This window comes from Trachinotus anak, unplaced genomic scaffold (genome assembly GCF_046630095.1).
Source record: "Trachinotus anak isolate AG129_WGS33_773 ecotype Australia unplaced genomic scaffold, CSIRO_AGI_Tana_v1 ptg000019l, whole genome shotgun sequence".
In the NCBI taxonomy this organism is placed as follows: domain Eukaryota; kingdom Metazoa; phylum Chordata; class Actinopteri; order Carangiformes; family Carangidae; genus Trachinotus; species Trachinotus anak.
Window position 1 is genome coordinate 15897 of NW_027273870.1, and position 17796 is coordinate 33692.

General features: G+C 47.1%; 1 protein-coding gene across 22 annotated transcripts in view; it reads right to left on the reverse strand.

Moving 5' to 3' along the window:
• Positions 1-17796, reverse strand: part of LOC139636235 (nuclear factor 1 X-type) — a 105270-nt gene that overhangs the window by 11421 nt on the left and 76053 nt on the right. For 7 of the 22 annotated variants that reach the window (XM_071504086.1, XM_071504098.1, XM_071504095.1 and 4 more), the window contains 8 exons: positions 10974-11036; positions 10568-10642; positions 10234-10357; positions 9725-9760; positions 9279-9406; positions 8133-8207; positions 3938-4066; positions 534-703 (listed from right to left, as the gene is read on the reverse strand). In XM_071504086.1, coding sequence (XP_071360187.1) covers positions 534-703; positions 3938-4066; positions 8133-8207; positions 9279-9406; positions 9725-9760; positions 10234-10357; positions 10568-10642; positions 10974-11036 — 800 coding nt within the window. The remainder of the gene's footprint in view (positions 1-533; positions 704-3937; positions 4067-8132; positions 8208-9278; positions 9407-9724; positions 9761-10233; positions 10358-10567; positions 10643-10973; positions 11037-17796) is intronic. The other 15 variants (XM_071504088.1, XM_071504108.1, XM_071504103.1 and 12 more) reach the window with 7 other exon arrangements.

The following is a 17796-nucleotide window of genomic DNA, read 5'->3' on the forward strand; positions in this document are numbered from 1 at the left end:
GAAGGAACGTCACTGAAAATGGCAGCGGGTCAATTAAACAACTTCCTCTCATGAAAACCAAACTCTCCAACACTGTCTATAATCCTCTGCCTGTGTCATTCCTAACCTCTGACCTACCTGCCTGCCTGAACTGACAGGCCTCACTGTGGGAGAAGCCATTACATTATATGTTCAACCTATGATGAGTCAAATGTGGTTTGGCTTCTCTCCCCACAGTTTTCTCCAGCTGAGGTTTTTCTGCTGTTTAAACACATCTGGCTGCCTCCTCCTGTTAGATGCATTTGCCTTGAAGCTGTTTTCCTCCCTGGTGAAGTTGCTTCACCTCATAAAGACATCTCTATTCTCTGCTCCAGGCTCACTTGACCCTGTTGCACCTGTTTATCTAACAGATAAGGTATGAAATGGTGAAGTAATTCTCTTCTTTCTTTCTTTCTACACAAAAAGAAACTGAGTTCTTCTCAGTGGCCACTTTTCTTACATGCACCACAAACCATCCCGCCCCCTCGTCTTTGCAGAACCCACAGATCACTCACCTGTGCGCTGGGCTGTCCTGTGCCGTCAGTGCACACAAACTGCACAAACTCCTTAAGCGGGTCCTGGTGGTGATGGTAGCGTATGGTGGGGTGGGTGAAGTACGGGCTGGACTGCTGGATGATAGAGGAGGAGGGGAAGTGCAGGGCTGAAGCTGAGGCACGGGGACTCCCTGAGGAGAAGAGTGAAAGGGGGGGGGGGGGGGCCAGAAGAGGAAGAGGAACGTGAGGAGAAGATACAAGAGAGACCAAGAGTGGGAAAAATATAATGAGGCTCAGATCATTCTGTTCTATTTCTATTCTGTTCCTCAAACACACATGAAGCACACAACTCACTACATCTACATGCACACGTATGACAGTACAGAAGACATGCACATGTTTTAACTGAGCACCAACACAGCATCAAAGAGCAGGTTGCTGCTGCAGCCTGTTACAGTCATAACACACAAAACAACTGAGACCTTCTCTGAGTGAAGCTGCTTCTGCCTACAAATGATTATCCCCAACATCTGGTGCCATTCATTCTATAAATCAGCCACTAGATTCCTCTGCACCTCTGGCCTGGCATCACCACACACACACACACACACACAGACCACTGGGCTATGACAGAGCCACACACACTCTGGATTTTTCCACTTTTGTTTTATTGCTTGTCAGTGATGTGTAATCAATCAGCAGCATATCCTTGCTGTGCGGTTCTGCCCAGTAGTTTGAAGCTTGAGAGAGAATCTCCCCTCTGCTCCCAGCCGACCACAAAACGCCTCCCGGAGACATTAGTCAGCCAACCCCACACACACACACATACTTGTACTTCCATCTTTGTGAGGACACTCATTGACATAATGCATTCCCTAGCCCCTTACCCTAACCTTGACCATCACAACTGAGTGCCTAACCCTGACCCTGACCCTGACCTTAACCTAAACCTAATTCTAACCATAACTCTAAAACCAAGTCTTAACCCTCAACATGTGATTTGAAGGTGTCTCAAAAAGTGAGGCCCGGCCAAAATGTCCTCACATTCCCAATATGTCCTCACTCTGTTAGTAAAATACTTTTTTTGGTCCTTACTATGTAGCAAGTACAAGTACACACACACACACACACACACACACACACACACACACACACACACACACAGGACGACTCCACTGTCTGTCTTTTCTGCTGAGGTTCTATGACTTTGGTGATTTGGCAAACCAAACTACAGAGGCAAGCTGCTAGGTGAGGGGAGCCTGGCAAACAAGCATCTGTGATTATGTCTGTCACCTACATCTCTTGTGTATATCACACACACACACACACACACACACACACACACACACACACACACACACACACACACACACACACAGTGGAAGTGTGTGTTCCTTCTAACTTTTGTGTTTTCCTGTACCGGTGTCCTTGTCTTTCCTTTGTGTGTCTGTGGTTTTGAGTGCATGTGGATTTTGTCATTTTTGCTCTGTCTGTGTGAATATGTTGCTGTCTGCTGCAGCTCTCATGTGCCTTTGGATGTATACTGGTGTGTGTGTGTGTGTGTGCACAATCGCCGCCACAGTGGCGGACACTCCAGACTAGTATAATCAGACAACAGTAAACCTGGCAGCTCTCCACGTTAGTCTGCGCCAAAACCAGGACATAAACCATCCAGTCCTCACCCACGAACACCAACACTCACTGGACCTACACAACACGAGCTAACAGCTCCAGTCCTTCCAAATCAGCCACAATCACTAACTGCCTCTACCCCCATCTCTCTTTTCATCCCTCACTCCTTCCTTCCCTCCCATCATCCTCCAGTCTCTTTATAGAACCAAGGCCTCCGAGGGACATTCCATTTGGATGGCAGCCATTTCAGCACAGAGAGTCCTCCACAAGAGTGTAAATTTACACATGCACGCGTGTGTGTGTCTGTGTGTACATGCACAAATGCACTCATACAAAATCTCTAAGCACTGTCTCATTACAGCCTCTCTGTTACATGAAAACCTCTCAGTGCACACACACACACACACACACACACACACGGTGTGGAGAGTGTGAGAAGTTAGCTGGGGAACAAAGAAACCTGAGCTTGTCCCTCACACCTCTTCAACACACACACAAAACAGAGGAGCACATTTTAAAAATCAACATAAACGGATAATTCACTGTGGTGTGTTGGATTCTCGGGGGCCATCAGACTCTGCTCTGTGCAGATAAACAACATGGCTTAATGGTGCAAGATCCGGCCCGGACTATATTTTCTAAATATACTTTGGGGAGCTCTGCAAGTAAAATTCAATACGTTTCAACATGGAGGGCAATGAGTCCAAATGACCTTTACATGGTAGGTCTGGTTTGGCTGTGGACCAAACCATCCCTCTGAGAGACAAACGGAATGAGAGGGAGCGATAGAGAGAGGAGGACATATTTATTCCTTTGAAAAGTGAGACCAGCCTACAGGGACTTGTTGGCAAACTTGAGATCCTGGAGACTTTGGGAATTCTCTGACTGGAGATGGAGAAACCGTTATCCTATAGGACCGAAAAGCTCTTATGAGGACAGCTAGTCCTCAGCGACTCTGCTGAAACAAGAACTTGGAAACGCTGGAGGTTGCATTAACAATTTTTATCCACTACATTGTACATCTGTGCAACTGCATGGGTTCAAATTCTGTATCAATCCACACTACTGCTTCCTCCTCCTTTTCATATCTGTATTCACTCTGAAGGACATGTAAAGAAGGAAACCTTCCAGAGACATCTTCAGAAGAACAGGAACACAAAGAGAAGCTCTGGCTCATAAAAGGCTGCACTGCAGCAACAAACCCAGTGAAAAGCTAGTGTTGGTCTGCGCTGGTCCTTTGACACCAGCTCGAGTTCATTATATCAGAATAAACAGTTTAGGAAGTGACTTTTAAAAACAATACAACAAATGCATGAAGCAGTAAGACGTGAGGCCAATCAGTCACAAAGGCATGGATGTAGCAATGGTACCATGCAATGACAATATTAAAACAAACAGGCACAAAGATGGTGGTAAACATGGATGATGGAGAGATGCTGAAAGAGAGAGAGAGAGAAATTTATGCCAAGCCATGATGATAGCAGTAACACTGAACAGGTGAAACTCTGAGATCGTTTCTCAGCAGCTGAAACTGAAGGATTGGAAAGTTTGGTTTTACTTTCTCACCAAGTTCGTTTAGCATTTTTATTTTCAGCCACACGACTGCAGAATGGACTCTGTTTGTCTCCAGGGGAGTTTTTTGGGGGAGTAAATATGACAATCTAGGATCAGGTTTGACTCCCTTTCCTTCTCTCTCTTTTTCAGGTTATAAAAGGGGGGGAGGGTGGGTTGGGGGGGGAAGGTGGGGGGGGGGGGGGGGTTTGGGGTTGTTGGGTTCATGGCAGGGCTCTCACCTGGTCTCACTCCTGCCAGCACAGGCAGCGGGTGGTGTGTGAACGCCATGCGGGGGGACCTCGTCTGGGAAGTCAGGGCGTTGAAATCAAACTTCCCCGGCTTCTTAAGTGAACCAGGCGAGGACAGTCCTGGCGAAAAAAAAATGGGATCAACAAAAAAAGTGGGGGGAAGAGGGAGGAAAAGAGAGAGTTGGTTTTAATCAACAAAATGTTGCTTCTTTAATTGGCTCCACTAAAAAAAAAAATCAGTCTGATTCTTATTGACGGGGACTTGAACAATCATGATTTTCTGATTAGAGCTTAATGTCTTGACTGGTTGATGGCTTTGCATCGCTCCCTTTCCTTCAGGCTGTTGGTCGACAGTTTCAATGAGTCAGTCAGAGACTCTGTAAATGATGCAGCCAGAAAACATAAAGATGTTGAAAAGACCCAAGAAATCTTGACTGTTAATCAGGGTTTTTTCTGCTGCTAGGCTGTAATAACTCATTCAGAGAGATACAGTAAGTTTCCCAATCCCCAGCTTTATAGTCATATAGTATGGACTGAGGTATATATCACAGTCTAAAGTGAATGTCTTCACAGTGAAAAAGGGGAAAAACAGCTAAAGTCAACCTGAATCTGGTCTTTGTTTCAGAGCCAAAGCACATCTGCAGCTATAATAAACTCTTCTGTGCCACTGTATGTTTTTCTGTCTCATCTCTTTCTCTCTCTCTCTCTCTCTCTCTTGTTCTCTCTCTCTCTCTCTCTCTCTCTCTCTCTCTCAGGTGCCAACTCCAGACTTTCTCTGTGTATGAATATGGCCACCATACAGCCACAGTCAGCTAGCTGTGGTCTGGCTTCTCAGGCTGGCTGCACGAGAAGAAGGCTTCATTCAGAAATAGCACACACTGTACAGTATGGACACGGCAGCTGTTGAGTGCGAAAGACAAGCAGACGGACAGAGAGAGGAGACAGAGGGAGAGAAAGAGAGAGAGGGAGAGAGGGAGAGAGAGGGAGAGGGAGAGGGAGAGAGAGAGAGAGAGAGAGAGAGAGAGAGGCGAGAAGAACGTGGGAGACATGAAAATATGCAGGGGAGCGAGAGAGCAAAGCAGAACCTGTGAAAAATGCAGCAGTGTCTTGTTTTTCAATGCGTTGCTCTGACGACATGTATGAAATTGGAATGTCATAAGACGTTAAATATGGTTATTATCTCTCGCTCACACACACTCACACGCTCCATGTCTGAACACACTCGAAAGCAGAAGCACATGTTCAGTCACAAACACAAAGACCCCACCACAGCACCACATTTCACTGGTGGAACAACAGACAAGTTTCCCTCTAATCTCCCTGATAGGTGAGTGATGTGATAATGTTCTCCTTTTAAACTTTTTTTTAGACTGTTGTTTTGTCGTCTATTTCTGTGGCCCCTCCGCATCAAAACAAAAAAAAAAGCATTAAATACGATTCCTCCTCAGTTCTCCAGCTGGAGACGTGTGAAAGTCTATGGGAGTGTGGGGGCGTGTAAAACCTTCCCTCCCTGTGTGAAAGAGTTAAGTCTCAAGCAGGTGGGAGTGAATATGTGTGAACCATTTATGTCTTTAGCAGACATATATTTCGTTTTTTTTCTCCCCCACTGTAGTGGGAGTCTGGGGGCGTATTGTACTGTCAGACAAATTCCAAGCATGAAGACAACCTCGATCCCACTTCTGACACCAGTAGTTAGCAGTGATTGCTATGACACTGTCACAGTGGTGGGAGCGCGCTGGAAATCAGAGCAGTCTGCAGAGACTTCAACAGGGAAAGGCTCCTGGAGGGGGGAGCTGGGACAGACTGAGGTTTGGAAGAAATCACAACCTTATAGATTAGAGACTTATGGTTTCAGAGAGGTAGTTATGTGCTTTTATTTTGGAATTATATTATAAATCTCCAGTATAAAAATATGAGCCAGGAAACAGAGAGGATCATATGAAGACTGACATCCGTACACACAGGAAGTTCAGGCACTGTCACCATCACCGAGGTAATGTGAAAGACAGAATTTCAGAGACTGTGTGTGTGTGTGTGTGTGTGTGTGTGTGTGTGTGTGTGCCACAACTGCACTGTTTCCTCTCCTGGCAAGACTTCGTATTTCACTGGCAACCAATCAAGCGCTCCCATGATGACCCTTCTGTCTCTTTGCACTAACAGGCCTGCCACCAGATGCGCCTCTGAAGCGCACACAGACGCACACAGACACACACACACGCACACTCAGCCACACACACTCAGTCTCTCACACACACACTCAGTCACACACAGTTGGAAAAGACAGGAGACAGTGGTTTAAACAAGTGAAGCAAAGTCAGAGATTTCTCCTCTCTCCAGTGATTTAAAGCACATATGTGAGTCCAGCCTCACCCTCTGAGGGCCCGTAACATTTAACTCAAAGCTCAAAGCACCACGCACCCCCCCCCCCCACCCCCCCCCAAGTCTCTAGTGTCTCAGGAAAATTTCACAATCATTTGGAACTAATATGAAATCATGGTTGTTTCGTTTGCCTCCACTAACCTCCCCCACCGCTCTCCTCGCCCCTGTGGAGCAGATGTCTCCAGCATCCTCACGGATCCCAAGGCTACACACACACGGAAACACCATCTGGGACCATGCTTCAGCTGTGCACGTGTGTGTGTGTGTGTGTGTTCTGTTGGTAATGGAAGAAGTCAGGGGGAGTAGATGGTGCTGTGGACAGACGGTGAGGCACACCTGTGTGTGTGTTTTCTGTTGTTTTAGAAACCCCTCGGTTTGTTTGTGAGTGTGTGTGTGTGTGTGTGTGCTCACTTGTTTACATACCCCCAACCCGGACAGGATTCCCAGATGAGCTTTGCCTGTGGCAGGTGGGATCCTTTGGAAAATCGGATACACTAAAATCCTCGCTCGCCCCTCCCATCAGTCCCCTCTCTCTTGGTTTCTCAAGTGTGAAACACATTTTGTTCTGGCTACTGTTTAAAACTAGTTCGAAACCCACACAAAATAAAAAAGTCTGATAATTACAAAACGTTTTGGCTTCCTAATGCTTCACTTGGAGTCTGTAAATTAATTGGTGGAGGGACCAGATTCGCTCGCTGTTCTCCACCTCGATCTGCCAAACTCATTAGGAGGTGTGCGAGGCTATGTGCTGCACTTTGGAGAGGAAGGGGGGGTACACATTCACAGGGAGGGGAAGACGGGAGGTGAGGCTCCGGTGCACGAAGGCGTGCAGCAGCTCTGTTGTGGCTCTGATGAGCAGCCTCTTAATTACATTTACAGCTAAGAGGAGCAGGAGCAGGAGCAGGGGAGCAGCCGCTGAGGCTCCAGTGAGAGGAGACGGGGGCAAACCCTAACCAGGGCTCCTGGCTCCTCTAGTTCACTTCCTGATAGCCCTTCTCTCTCATTAGCTGTCTCCATTCAAGTCTTCTCCTCTCCTCTCTTCCCTCTCTCACCTCCCATGCACTTGCCTGCTCTCTCCTCCTTCTCTCCTCTGACATGCTTCCTCCCTCCCCAGGGTCCTTCCTGCAGTACACGTTTTCAATTAGACAGGAGGGAGACAGGGATGGAGGGGCTGAAGGGAGAGCCAGGGAGCAGGAGGAAGGGTTTTACACCTCTGATCCACAGACGGTAAGCGTCTTAATGAGGGATTTGAAGCGAGGGAGGGATGGAGCGACAGAGGGATGGAGGCAGGGCAGGCACCTGAACACCTGCAGGGGTGGGGAGCACGATAAGCATGTGTGTTTCAATGTGTGAACGTCTGTGTGCGAGGGGGGGCTGGGGGTGTGTGAGTCACCGTGTGTGTGTGTGTGTGTGTGTGTGTGTGTGTGTGTACAGTCTATGTGCATGTGAGACATCTGTGGGGCTGAGTGCTGCTGGCAGCTCTGACTTCAGAGATAAAACCAGGGATGTGAGGTGAGCTACCTGCAGCCTCGTGTGTCAAACAGAGAGCGAAGGTGAATCTTCTCTGACATCACAATACAGGAAACGCATCATCATCACAGTTTGACAACCTCTAAATATTATTGAGCCATCTTTGTCCTTCCCACAGACATTCATACAATTCCCACACACACACACACAGTACATATGATATATATGTATATAGATTATATATGCATATACATACACACACATACACAGGAATGACTGAGCTACACAAAAGGCTGGTAAATAGCAAATATATGAGTGTAATCAATGTTGTTCTAACCATGGTAAGGAAACTGCACGCCATCGTTTTCATGTTTTATCTTCCTCTCCTGCACACTCGCCAAATGGTGCTGCACTGAAAGTGGAGAAGGGTATTGTTAACAATGAGACAGAGAGAGAGAGAGAGAGAGAGAGAGAGAGAGAGTGAACATTTGTGTATGAAGGAGGTAGTGAATGGCTGATAACTGACACAAAATCAGGTCAAGTGTACGTGTGATGACGTCTTTCAGGTGAGGATGAGGAAATGTGAAGCCTGGAGGTTTAGGAGTGAGGATTCAAGTGAAGGGAACAGGAGAGGAGGGTTTTCTTGGACTTATTGGGTTGTTGCAGGGACGAGGTAGATTAAACAGGGGGATGTCCAGAGCTGAATCAGAGGTAGTGGTTGCTGCCAAACAATGGAAACACCAACATAAAGCCTTAATACAGGCTGCTACAGCTGTTATTTCATCCCTGATGCATCTTGGCATTTATATTCCCACCGTCTGGAGCTATTTGGTGGACGGCATTTAGCACCATTCATCCATGAAGAATTCAATTTTCTGGGGTTATAGTGATGGTGTTGAAAACATTCTGACCACAGACTGTCATTTAAGTCACGGTGATGGTTTTAAACCCATTTACTGAACAATGAAGGGAGAGACTATTACAACCAGTGTAGTAAGGTGAGGGTGACGACTGCTGATTTCTTTTCTCTTGACTCCTCGTCTCCTTTATTTTGGCAGGAGACAAATCTCATTAGATCTTAAACATTTGTATTCTGTGGATGTGTAAATATGTGGCAGGGTTTCACGTAATTAACCAGCTCTAGTGTTTTTCTTCACACTGCTGGACACTGTGACTCATCCTGGTCAATCATGGTCATAACTTCCAACATGAGGAAACTGAAGAGTCCTGGTGTTTATCAGTTTGTTAGGATGAGCTGCTGCTGCTTCTCCAAGGTGTAGAGCAGTGAGAGTGAGGAAGGGGGGGGGTACATCAGGTGCTGTAAGTGACTGAAGTCAGATGTGGAGAAGAGACAGAGGTAGATGGAGGCATCAGGTTGGATGTGGTGGTGGTGGTGGTGAGGCGGGGTCAGGCAGGGGTGTGAAAGAAGTTTCATGGTGCTTTCTTAGTGGGTGGCAGGTGTGGGGTGGAAAAGGGGGGGTACCTGCATCCATGTCATTGGGCCACGCACTGGACTGGGAGGAGCTGGCAGCAGGTGAGCGTCCAGGGTAGAAAACATCATCTGTGGGGCTCTCCAGCTCGCTGTCGTCTAATGACTTCCTCTTGGTGGAGCTGGGGGGGGGGCGCAGAAAGAGAGAGGGAGGGGAGGGATGATTTTGTTTTAATATATAATGGCAGGGAATGTATGGATTTAAACTTTCACAGAGGCTTCAGGTTTTACAACAGTAAGATTATCACAGACATGAAGCACAGGAAATGTCAAAACTACAATGAAAAGGAGGAAACAGAAAGAAAAGTTAGAAAACAGAGACAGCCACTGTAAGACTCTCTATGTGTGAGAGTGTGTGTGTGTGTGTGTGTGAGTGTGTGTGTGTGTTTCTGTGCATGTGTCTCATTAGTTTGTGTCTCTGTAGGTGTTTTTATAACTACCTCCGTGGAAGATTTGCGTACAACTCCACCTCAGACCTAAAGTGACAGCGGATGACAGAGGTAAGAGGAGAGAGAGAGACAAGTTAAGAAAGAGGAAAAAGCAGAAATCACATCACATAAAGAGGAGGAGAGAGAGACACACACGTATATACAGTGAAGAGGTTCAGGACAGAGTCCAGGACAGGAAATGGTTGTGGCACTAAATGTCTTTCACAGAGAGAAACCTCAATGAATTGTTGTACTTTACTTCCTTGTGTTAAGTAGTGAAACACTGTTGGCACTTATTACTGTGACTTCACACTTCCCTCCATTCTGCCTCTGGCATCACAGCGAATCACAAGCCAAGGTAACACTACTACAGCCACACGGCGGCTTCGCCCACAGGAGACTCTGCTAATGGCAAACAGCTGCACTCGTGTAATGGTCACCGGTGTTTCCGGAGTGACACACACCTCCACACACCTGTGCACTGCTGTGGTGTGTGTGTGGTGTCTCAGCTCAGACTGTACCTGGTGGAAGGAGGGGAGGTGAGGGAGCGTCGCCCCAGAGCCACCTGGTTGATGTTGTAGTAGCTGGGACTGCTGTCCAGGTCGGCCAGTGAGAAGTTCGGACCCGACGCCGTGGCTACAGGAGCTGACAGGAGACAAACAACAGGAAGTGGGAGAGGAAAGTCATGAGCTGAGATGATACGAATATTCCAGAGAGTTTCACGGTGTTTCAGTGGCACCAGACAGTACTGGGGTCCTTCAGCTGAGCTGGTTTATTGCAGTTTTTTTTATTGCAGTTCATTTTTCTACAGTGTTTTTCTTTCTTGGTTCAGTGTTGAGTGTTTTCACTACTCACTCTGTGACACTCTGACCAGCTCTGCCACGTTCCACACCCCTGAGGTGACGAAGCAGTCCTGGAAACTCAGGTGCCCTGTGAGAGAAGGAAGAGATCAGGACTCACACAGACACACAAGCTTCAGAGGAAAATCAGGAGACGACATCAGGAATTCATGGATTTAAAAAAGAAAAAAAAATTGGAAGACACCCTGAAAATCACACAGTGCAACCATCTGCAACTGTGTTTGTGGATCAACATCTGTGTGAGTGTGTTTGCTAATTGGATCCATAATTAGAATATGTTTAGACTGATAAGCATGATGGAATCAATTCTACTGTGCTGATCTGACAGCGTCTGGACATGTGTCTGAGTGTGTGTGTGTGTGTGTGTGTGTGTGTGTGTGTGTGTCTGTGTGTTTACCTACCGTTGGGCGGTGGTTTAATGTCTGTGTCCCCCTGTTGGCTGGAGCTGTCTGATTGTCCGGATTCTGCACAGAAACAGAGAGAAGAAGAGGAAGAGGAGGAAGAGGAGGAAGAGGAGCGGTGAGGATCTGGTTGGTTTGTGCTAAATAAAGCAAAGGGAAACAAACTGGTAGGTGTACAATGTCTGGGTGAATCACAGCTACGTATCCATGCTGCCAAGACTGTGATATTTGAGGTGTGAGAGGGAATAAGAGGGACTTGCAGTATGTGCTGGGGTATGGTATACATCTTGTGTATGTGTGTGTGTGTGAATTCACACGTTTTTGTGTGACAGTCTTGTATCTAAGAATGTTCTCTCCCTCTCTCCCTCCTGACTTAAGGTGCAATGATTTACAGTGTGCTGCTTTGCCATTTAGTATCTAACCACGCAATCATATTCCTCACACTAATCCTGTTTAATACCTTCTTGCTGGTGGGGATTTAGTCTGCGTAAACACAGCACCTTACACATACACGCACAAATATGAACACACACCCACACAGCCATGCACTCTCTCTCAATCTGCTTCTTTCTCCCATTTTTGTGTCACACTTTAATGCACGTTGTAATCCCGAACACATGAACGCATCAGCACAGTGACCCTGTGACGGGGCCCGGGGGATCTGAGGCAGAGAATCTTAAAGTTGAGGCAAAACTCTTCCTCCTGGGATCAAATGAAAGCAGAGCAACACAAACACACACCTGTTAGGACTGGCCTACGACAGCACTCACAGGAGCAGATACAAACACGCCGAGTCTTGGCAACAAAGGGTCACAGTCAGACCTGGAGGAGCCACGGGCAGAACGAGGAGGTTCAGTAACTCGAGCCTGAAGACGGAGCGTTCTCGTCCGGGCCGTGAAAAAAGATGTCAGATGTGTGTGTGGATATACGTTCCTGAAAGCGTAACACATGCTTGGCAGCTGTGCGAGCCCTCGGCCTTTGTGAGCACATGTATAAGCTGCTGAATGAGACTGGCCATCCATTCAGGCCTAGCTGGGCTGTAGCTAGCTAGCAGGCTAGCTACAGGAGGTGTTTATCTGCAGGCTGTAGGTGATAACAGAGCACACTCTCTCCTGCCAGCAGCACTTGCCTTGCAGCCGCACTAAGCCACAGATTACTGAGCAGAAACAATAACAGACCTGTCTCGCTGCTTATCCACAGAGAGAGAGGGGCGAGACACACAGAGTGAGAATGAGAGAAAGAAAGAGAGCAGAAATGAAAGAGAGCTTCTTTCTCCTCACATGCAGAATCTCCCGCTCTCCTCTGTCTCTCACTGGCTGGGTGTAATCCTGGCAGCCATCTTAGAGCTTGGCAGCCATCTTAGCATTGGCGGTAGCGCCACATTCCAGCTAACTGACGGCACTCACTCCAAACATACGAGGCTGCGCCCCCGCCGCGCACGCACCCAGACACATTCAAACACACACACTGATGCGTGCACCAACACTGAGGTGCACACTCAGAGTAAACATATATGATGGCCAATGAAAGCTGTTGAGAAAACAACCTGACTTCAATGGACTTTTTACCGTCATGTAGTATTTCACCACAGGGCTCCACAACCCTGTAAACACTCCAGTTCTCACAGAGCGGCTCGGACTCACAGCTCCTCACTGTATGTGCTGTGTCTGACGTGTGATGTGGACGCTACAGGATCTGATTCGCTGCCACAGAGGAAGTTCGGAGACGTCTGTCGATGCAGATAAAATCTATCATGATTTTAGTTTTTATTACGAGAAGCTGCATCAACTTTGTCTTTGTTCTGCATTTATGAAACGTTGACTGTGTTTTTTAATTATTGTCTCTGCTGAAAAAACCAATGCAAAAGTCAAATTTACCACTTTGTTATATTTACACTCATTTCCTACACACACACACACACACACACACACACACACACACACACACGCTGAGGTGGAACCACTCGACTCCACACGCAGCAGTTGATGTTCGGTTGTGTTTGTTTCACGTGAGAAGAAAGCTCCAGCTCTTCCTGGTCGCAGCTGTCATTTAGAAGAATGAACCCAGGATCCTTTGTGTAACCGACACCATGAACCTGAATCTGACACCTTCCTCTACAACATCCCTGACTTTTGAAACCGGCCCTGTACATTACTGAGTAACAGAGAACAGTTGTTTTTCACATTCTGGGAAACCCTGCTGCTGTTTGTTAAATGTCCCCCTGGCCTGTCGTGACCCCGACATGTTCTGCTGTTGCAGAGGTGTGAAAGTCTGAGGCTCGTGGTAGATAAGACTCTGTCAGGCAGATATGTGCAGCAGCAGGGACACTGATAGCCGTCCTCAACATCACCCCGAGGCCACGCGTCAAACCACAGCAGCTCCCAGAGACACGGGAGACAGATGGACACAGCTGGTCCACAGCAGATACACTGATCCTGCTGTTCTTCTTCTTCTGAGAAGATCTGATCTCTACACAGCATCAGGTGACATGTTAACACACCGCACACCGTGTGTGTGTGTGTGTGTGTGTGTGTGTGTGTGTGTGTGTGTGTGTGTGTGTGAAAAGCACCAATCAGCTGGACAGAAACCACTGACGACGGTTTCACTGCTGTCCAGTCACAGACATGTTTGGTAGAAGGTGGGAATCAGTGCAGAGAGAACGAGCAGCTTCTTTCAGGTTCATTATTCACTGAGCTGGATTCTTCAGGAGGCAGAATTTTACTGATCGTCCAATCACCTGCCTCCGACAGAGGAGTTTGTTTGTCATGGAGACGGAGATGACCTGGAGATACTGAGGCTGTAGTTTCATCAGCTCAGGCTCCTTCACCAACTGACAGTGTTTACACCACGACTCCATCATTCACTGGAAATCAGTGTTGAGTTCAGCAGAGGAGCGAGGATAAGAGCGGAGAGGAGGTCTGGTTGCTGATTATCGCTGCTCTGCCAGCTGCAGCCTTCAACAGCCCCCCCCACTACAGCCTCCTAACCACACATCCAGCCCCTTATCTTCCCACCGCAGCCCCCCAAAGCCCTCCCTTCAGCAACCCCAATCATAGTCCTGCAGCCCCCCGGATGCTCCTCCACCTCCACCGCCAGCAACTTCCTCTCTAACCTCACACCTTTCAGCCTGAAACCTGCACAGACACTGGTGGTGTTCAGTGATGGACGCTGAGAAACAGAACAAATGACCCTGAATAATCATGTGATGGTTACAAGACGACATTAGCTCGACATGGTGCTGAGCATCAGCAGCTGGACAACAGGTACCTGGGTCAGAGTTCAAGACTGAACTAAATGATCTCCTCCTCATCCTCCAGGTGAGGGACAGAATTCTGATGTCAAAAATAAGAAAGTAAACGTTAAGAAGAAAATCTTCAATAAATGAAAATGCTTTTGCACATTAAAGTGTTTTTCTGTGTTGCGGAGCCAAAGTAAACGAATGGCCGGTGACGAGAGTGAGATCCAGTTCCAGTAAGATGAAAAGATTGGGGTAATTTTTGTGGGGGTTGGCGACCGAACCTGTGTTAATATTGGAGCTAAATATTCACATTAGTCCTGCAGCACTCGATGAGTTGAAACATCCAGACTCTGCTCTCTAACTGCTGAGGCTCCATCGCTGGCTGCTGATTGCAGAGTTTCCCTACAGGCTCCAGGGCAAATCTCATGACCCCACCACAATCAACACAACTCCACTCAGTCAGTACTGGACCCCCCACTGCTGGTTGCTCTCTCCCTCCTACTATCCTTCAATCTATGGCTGTGTGGCTCTCTGCATCGGTTCCATCTGTGCTGCATTATGTGACGCTCTCATCCACAGCAGCTCATCCCTGATCTACACAACCAATCATTCAGCTCCACCTCAGCTTCTTCCATTGATGCCCTGCATGACTCAACTCTGTACCTGCTGCACTGTTGACCTTCAGGGTCAGAAAAGACAAACTGCTCTGTTATCCTGTTGATCTACTCAACCCACCCCCACCACCCATCAGCTGTGGATGGGATTTTGTCTCAGGGATGTGAACTGAATTCTGCTGTTGGCCGACTGGTGAAGGGGTCAGTCAGTCACTCTTCAGCCAGTGGAGCAGCGAACTAAAGCTCTGCTAAGAAAAGCCCAGATTAAAACACATTCAGACCTGAAAGCGCTGTTCTCTCTGCAGTTATTGACTCAACTGAAAATGCACCAATGACATTTCTGTGAGTGGAAATGTGAAAAGCTGATGATTGTAAACACAGGATAAAACATCAAGGTCAGAACTAAAAGAAGTGACAAGAGGCACATGAATGTTTGACAGGTTCATAAACAGCACTGGTAATTTCTGAGCCCCCCCCCCCCAAACATCAACACACACACACCAACAAGTGAGCTCATGTACTCTGCAGCCACATCAAACTAGTGTGTGTCCATATGTGCGTGCATGCGTGTGTGTAACTACATGTATGTGCACAGACGGTCGGTTCACACACAGATTCCCCTCCTTGTTGGAACAAATGTCAACTCCACTCCCCCCCTTCTCCTCTTCCCCCTCTCCTCTCTTCTCCTCCCCAAAACACAGGATAACGCGGTACAGCCTCCCAATTGGGTTTCGCTTAAGAGGTTTATCGGTATGTTGCTAAACATTCTGACCTTTTTTTAATCCTTAATGCGCTTAAAATGTTCCAAACCCTCCTAATCCCCCCGGCTATCCCACACAGATGTTCACTCAGCTCTTTTATTGGACCTTATTTTATTATTATTTTCCTTTTTATTTATGTATATTTTTCTGTTTTATTTTTTTAATAATTTAAGTCTGTGTCGTACAAGGGTATATTTCAGTTTGAGTGTTAAGAAGTCTTTATCTTTGCTACTGTTCAGTGTGTGTGTATGTGTGCAGTAAAGCTTTTGTCCTGAAAGTGTGAACCAGATCCCTGAGTAGTGAAGCAAGAAGTGTGAATGTGACCTTTTCAAATGTTTTACTCTTCACAAGCAAACACTTGGAAGTGAAACTTAAAATATTAAAGAGTCACCAGAGAATAAAGATGAAGAATCCTGTGATGAAATTAGGTCCTGGATCGAAATCACATGGATGTTTGCATGGATGCATGTTTAAATCTGTATGAACAAACACTAATATGTACGTATGAATGTATGTGTGTATGTATGTGTGTCAGTGTGTATTTGTGTTTGTGTCCCTGTATCACTGTGCCACTGTGCCAGGCAGGCAGGCTGTGTGGCGAGGTGGCAGAGTAGGGCCCTGTGTGTGTGTGTGTGTGTGTGTGTGTGTGTGTGTGTGGAGCAGGTGTGCCTGGCCGCCCTGCGCAGCTTGCTGCCCATCTGTGCTCCCGTCTGTGTGCCGCCTGCGCCTACGCTCTGCCAACAGCACCACACCACGGCAAGAAGACCCAGGAGAGAGGGATGCTGAGAGACGAGGGGAGGGATGGAAGGAAAGAGAGAGATGGAGGGGAGGAGGAGAAGAGAGGAGCGAGGGGAAGCGATGGAGGGAGGAGCAGAGAGAGGAGGGAGAGGGGGGATTACAAGGTTGGGAGCTTGGAGGATAGGAAAGGAGGCAAAAGAAAGTGGGAGAGGGAAAGGGAGGGGGCGATGGGTCTGGAGGGTGTGCATGAACTCGCAGGGAACGAGTGGAGTGGGTGATAGTGAGAGGGTGGGGTGGTGAGTGGAGGTTTGGGGGGTATGTGACTGGCTGGATGCCCATACATACCCTCCTCCTTCTTTATCCCCTTCACTCCTTCCCGCTGTCCCTCCCTCTATCCATTCATCCTCTTATCCTCACCCCACCATCACCTCTTGGCTCCGTCAGTGCAGATTACTGTGGACCTGTGTGACACAGCTACACTCTCCTCTGTAATGTTCCTCCATCTCTGGGTTGTATGGGCCTCCAAAAACGGGTTCTGGAGTCTTATCCAAAGATATTGGCTTTGTGAAGTCACCAGGGTTTTCCCAAGCTGCTACAATATAAGCTCAGCTAAATATTAGGCTGCGGGCTCAGAGGTAGTATCCCCAGAACAGGGCAGATTATATTAAATTAGACTGCCCCATGGTGTATAAAAATTAATTTTGGGAAATTCCAAGATGAGAGCATGAAAACCCGAGGTATAGCCATTACACCGGTTTTAAGTCCTTCATTACTGTACACAGTAAAATCTGATTTTTGTTTTAAGGTTCAAAGGGGAAGGATAAATTATCAAGGTGGAACTCAGTCACTCAGTGCTCACTCAGAAGGGTGTAAAATGACCTCCCATAAGAGGAATGAACCTACGTCCAGGATGTGTAAATCTACTGTTGTGTATGTGAGAGACTTTAGTTTAGAGGAATAAAACTCCCTGTTGTTGTATGTTGTTGTATGTTGGGTTCTTCTGCCTCAGGCCATCTGTCTGACAGGATGTCAGCACCTTTAAATTATGAGGTAAAGGTCTGATATTCATCTCCCACCATTAGATCAGTTTAATTTGATCCTGTCCTTTAACAAATGGCTCAAAAATCCAGTTGATCAAGGCTGAAATATTTTTCTAACCTAACCCTCCATCCACCACTTTACTGTACTGAGCTGGAAATGAGTCATGAACTCAGTATCCACACACGTGTCATGGCTTGTTTCCTTGAATCAGGGCAAGTGAAACAATGCATTGTGTTAACACTGGCAGTGTTGGGTGCTTGTCAGCTTGTTCTGTGTTACGTGCATTGACAGTAAAATGAAGGCAGATGAAATGAAGAATAAAACAACATCAGGATAATTATTTTTGTCCTGGCAGAGGAGAAAATCTGAGTTAGTTACTGCCAAGAGCGACAAGATAACTGAGTAATATGCTGAATATTCACACAGCAAAA